Source organism: Rana temporaria, chromosome 4 (genome assembly GCF_905171775.1).
Source record: "Rana temporaria chromosome 4, aRanTem1.1, whole genome shotgun sequence".
NCBI lineage: Eukaryota > Metazoa > Chordata > Amphibia > Anura > Ranidae > Rana > Rana temporaria.
The window spans coordinates 15,986,735-15,992,310 of NC_053492.1; the positions used below are offsets into that span (position 1 = coordinate 15,986,735).

Sequence of the window (5,576 nt, forward strand, 5' to 3'; positions counted from 1 at the left end):
TCTATTCTACACCTTATACTTCTACCTATCCAGCCTTATAGGGATCACCATCTTATTTTACTTTTATAGAAAAGGAAAAATCTGTAAAAAACGGTGGGCCAGATTCACAAAAGAGATACGACGGCGATTGTCGTATCTATGCGCCTGATTCATAGAATCAGGTTACGCATAGATAGCCCTAAGATCCGACAGGTGTAAGTGACTTACACCGTCGGATCTTAGGCTGCAATTCTAGGCCGGCCGCTAGGTGGCGATTCCATTGCGGTCGGCGTAGAATATGCGAATGACTAGTTACGCCGATTCACGAACTTCCGTAGAGATACGTCGCGTAAAACTAAGCATGCCCTCTAGGTGGTCTAGCCAACAGTTTTTAGGTCAAAATGTCCTGGTGCCGGATTTTTACTGTTACTTGAATCTTTGGACATTTGGTATGGGCACAGATGTCTTGATCTCATCCTGCTAACTTTTATGTAATTTTGGGGTTGTAGCACTTTTCCTGTTGTCTTAACCGCTTGCCGACCGCCTCCTGTAGATATACGTCGGCAGAATGTCACGGCTGCGTAAAGCAACGTACAGGTACGTTGCTTTGAATTTGTGGCCATGCGGACGCACCCCTGCCACGAACTCCGTGATCGTGCCCGTGGGACCCGCGGACTCGATGTCCGCCGGTGTCCCACGATCGTGTCAAGGAGCAACAAAACAAGGAGATGCATATTTAAACAAGGCATCTCCCTGTTCTGCCTTGTGACAGGACACTGATCTACTGCTCCCTGTCATCGGGAGCAGTGATCAGTGACATGTCACTCGTAGCCCAGCCCTGACACAGTTAGAATCACTCCCTAGGACACACTTAACCCCTTCCTCGCCCCCTAGTGGTTAACCCCTTCCCCGCCAGTGTCATTTACACAGTAATCAGGGCATTTTTATAGCACTGATCGCTGTATAAATGACAACGGTCCCAAAATAGCATCAAAAGTGTCCGATGTGTCTACCATAATGTCGCAGTCACGACAAAAATTGCTGATCGCCGCCATTAATAGTAAAAAAAAAATATTAATAAAAATGCCATAAAACTATCCCCTATTTTGTAAACGCTATAACTTTTGCGCAAACCAATCAATAAACGCTTATTGTGATTTTTTTTTTACCAAAAATATGTAGAAGAATACGTATCAGCCTAAACTGAGAAATACATTTTTTTTATATATATTTTATGGGGATATTTATTATAGTAAAAAATATTGCTTTTTTTTCAAAATTGTCGCAAAAAATAAAAACTGCAGAGGTGATCAAATACCACCAAAAGAAAGCTCTATTTGTGGGAGAAAAAAAAGGACATAAATTTTGTTTGGGAGCCACGTCGCACGACCGCGCAATTGTCAGTTAAAGCGACGCAGTGCTGAATCGCAAAAAGTGGCCCAGTCATTTGGCAGCCAAATCCTCCGGGGCTGAAGTGGTGCTAAAGACTATTTCACTTTTATAATTTACTGTGTTTATTAAAATGTGTTTCCATTTCAAATTCAAATTAATTTTCAAATTTGAATACATTTTTAAATTCTAATTTGGATAATTTGTTCTGTTATAATTTATTTTGGATTCATTGAAGTTCGTTAGCATTTTAATTCGGAAATTCGGATACATCTGAATCTCTGAATCACAAAAAAAGTTAGCCTAAATATTAGATTCGTAACATAACAAATCGAATTGCACACATCTAGTTTGGATGCTTTGCACCGAGAACTTTGGCTTATGATTATTATATTCATTGTTGCTTGGATCTATACAACCAGAAGTCAATGAATACATTTTGTGGCAAGAATACAATACAAAGTTCTTCGGTTCCAGTTACTTTGCCATTCCTGTTTCTTTTATTTTTTTTTTGGCAGAACAGGGCCCTGGTGTTGTTTTTTTACTTTTTTGTGTATAATATAAATTTAATAAAAATATAGGGCCAGATTCAGATACCTTTAGGCGGGCGTAGCGTATCTCCTATACGCTACGCCGCCGTAACTTTGACAGGCAAGTCCCGTATTCAGAAACAATTTACGCCCGAAGTTACGGCGGCGTAGCGCATACGGGCCAGCGTAAGCCCGCCTAATTCAAAACTGGCTGGTAGGGGGCGTGTTGTATGGTAACTAATCGTGACCCCACGTCTTTGACATTTTAACGAACGGCGCATGCGCCGTCTGTGATAATATCCCAGTGCGCATGCTCCAAATTACGCCGCAAATAGTCAATGCTTTCAACGTGAATGTAACTTACACAAAACCCTATTTGCAAACGACTTACGCAAACTACGTAAACCGTAAGAAAATAGACGCTGGCCCGACGTACATACTTAACATTGCGTACGCCTCAAAGAGCAGGGGTAACTATACGCCGGAAAAAGCCTTACGCAAACGACGTAAAAAAAATGCGCCGGGCGCACGTACGTTTCTGAATCGGCGTATCCACCTAATTTGCATATTCAACGCGTAAATCTCCGGAAGCGCCACCTAGCGGGCAGCGTAAATACGACGGTGTAAGAGACTTACGCCGGCCGTATCTTAGTAAAATTCTGGCGTATCTTGCTTTCTGAATACAGAAAGAAGATACGCTGGCGCTTCCTAGAACTTACGCAAAGTCTATCTGAATCTGGCCCATCATTTTTATGTTTAATTTTATACTTATAGGCTTTTAAAAGAACATTATTTAAGTGGACTACAATAACTTTTCACTAAGTTTGGTTCAGTGCAACTTTTACCTTTACACTAAGGTAAGGTGACCAGATTTTTAAAATTAAATCCGGGGACATATTTTTTTTTTTACTAGTGATTAGCGGCTCTCTGCCCGTCGCCGCTGCCGCCACCCACCTCACAGCCGGTCAAGACTTACGCTCCGGGCCCTGGCTACTATTGGGTGTGGAGCGGAGGAGGATCACTCCGCCAGGGAAGGCAAGGAGATAAGCTAGTCGGGACTTGAGCCAAGGCAGAAGAACATGCGAGCGGAGCTGGATGGGCATGCACCCGAAACTGAAGAAATATTTCCTCTGCGTCGACCAGCACACGATCATCAGAAAGGGGCATAGATAATGGAAAAAAATGTACTCCCCTGAGCTAGTAGGAGCGGCGGAGCGGGGGGGGGGGGTGTAACAGGAGTGACTTTTGGGGCACAGATTGAGCCAGGAGATGGGGGACACATGTTGGATTGTTTTGGCGTGGACAGTGATCTACAGTATATTCCTTAATGCCTGCAAAGAATATTCTATGACTCATCTCTCTGGATAGCCTGTTGACATGCTAATTGAGTCTGCTTCTGAAAGGCCTTCCATTGTGTGAGGCTGTTGAGATGCTAAGACTGCTTCTGTGGATTGAAACAGAGTCAGCTTGGCTACCAGACCTTTCATTATGTATACTGTTTATGTGTGGAATGTACTTGTCGGAGACGCAAAGTCTGGGGGATAATTAACTCTGAATATCATTATGTAATAGAATGTGATTGAAGCCCCATGGTGTGATGAGGGGGGGGGACAGTTTGATTGTTCCTGTGCCTTGAAAACTGTATAAAAGCTGAGAGTGAACCATTAAAGATGTCTTCATGTTGAAACCAGTACCAGAGCTGTGTGAGTCTCGGTTATTGAGGGAATTCTTATGGAATGGATCGGGTCTGCCTGTTGGTTGGAGTGTCGATAGGCTGTCATGGATGGGATGGAAGGTCGTAAACGGTGGTGACCGTTACAGGGTGTAATTTAATTTTTTTTATTAATTCTGCACTGTCTTTGCAATCCAATCCGGGGACAAAACTGGGGACAGACTTGGGCTGGGGACAGTGTCCTCAATCCGGGGACTGTCCCCGGAAACCGGGGATGTCTGGTCACCCTACACTAAGGCCTCATGCACACGAAACGTTTTGCTAACTCTCTTACATGCCTTTCCTCCTGGCAGCTGTGCTTTGGTAGAAAAAAAAAAACACTTGGCGTTTCTAAGCACGTTTAACGCATTTAGGTGTATTTAGGTGTATCAAGCGCTTGGGCACTTGTTGTATTGGTATTGTTTTTTTATTGCCTTTTCCTTCTATGTACAATAAAAGTCACAATCTAGATATTAAGATTTCATACATATTCACACACCTTCCAGGGTTGAGCATCATTAATATTTGAGCACATTCCATGATTTAGATAACCCTCAGATACAGTTGGACAGCCAAGCAGTGAATGCAGAGCATGTGTGTAGGCATATACAGCCAGGTAGGCTTGATAAGTCAAGCTGAGATCATTTGTCTCAAATAATTGAGCAATCTCACTTCCAAGCCCTTCTTGCCCAGTGCAGGCCACACCATCTAGTTTTCCATCAGGCCAGTGGCAGCTGAAAGCTTTCTCCCAGAACAACCTAATAAATGGGTACGTTAAGCTGGCATTAGGGTGAAGGTTTAGGAGGAACTCCTCAAACCCTGGCATAGAGGTAGTACTGGCAACCAGTCCAATCGTCCCATTGAGAACCTTCCAGGCTTTCTTGGAGAAGAGTCCAGGGGTGATTATGAAGGAAGCTGAAGTGATGAACATTTTCTCAGTGATTCCATCATCAAACATGGCATCTAGCAGGGCCTTCACATGGACCTCAGGGCTGTGGAGAACGATCAGACTGATGGAGCTTCCTTTAATGACATCCACCACTCTCTTGATCTGCTGGGCTGAATAACTCAGATGGATTTTCTCCAGAAAAGCAACACAGCCTCCATTTCTCTCTATCCCAGCTCGTATAATCTGGGCACCCTGCTGCCCAACATCATTGTCCACCACCAACATTCCAACCCATGTCCAATTAAAGCGGCCAATCAGCTGGATGAGAGCAATGTTCTGAAAGAGGTTGCTGGGCATGGTGCGGAAAAAGGACGGAAAATTTATTTTATTGCTCAAAGATGACAGTGTTGCCCCATGACTGATCTGAAAGGGAACACAGTACATATCTTTACTTAGTTGATTTTAGCGTAAGGATACTCAATTGATTTTAGCGTAAGGATAAGTATAATGCCGCATACACACGGTCCTAATTTCAGACAACAAAAAATTGAGAGCTGGTTCTCAAATTTTCCAACAACAAAATCCGTTCTCGTAAATTCCGATCATGTGTAGACAATTCCGTCGCACAAAATTCCACGCATGCTCTGAATCAAGTATGAGACGGAAGTGATCGGTCTGGTAAAACTAGCATTCCTAATGGACATAGCACATTTGTCACGCTGTAACAGACGGAAAAGCACAAAGCTGAAAAACGCGAATCGTCTCTCACCAAACTACTAACACGAGATAAGCAGAAGGAGCACAAAGGGTGGCACACTTGGTATGGAACTTCACTTTTATTGTGCCGTCGTACGTGCTGTACGTCACCGCGTTCTTGGCAATCGGAATTTCGACAACATTTGTGCGACCGTGTGTATGCAAGACAAGTTTGTGCTAGGGTGACCACATTTCCACACTAACATTCAGGGACACCTCGCCTTCCCAAAAATCAGCTTGTGGTGTAACGAATCACAGCACAGTGATTGGACACAAGAGGCGGGATTTATGATTTCTCCAATCACAAGCAGGGGGCGGAATC

General features: G+C 43.7%; 1 protein-coding gene across 1 annotated transcript in view; it reads right to left on the reverse strand.

Annotated features, from left to right (window-relative positions):
* The window catches only part of LOC120935549 (vomeronasal type-2 receptor 26-like), a 62,318-nt gene extending 57,463 nt beyond the window's left edge, over nt 1–4,855 (reverse strand). The window contains exon 1 of the mRNA XM_040347599.1: nt 4,109–4,855. Coding sequence (XP_040203533.1) covers nt 4,109–4,855 — 747 coding nt within the window. The remainder of the gene's footprint in view (nt 1–4,108) is intronic.
* Nucleotides 4,856–5,576: the final 721 nt, after the last annotated feature.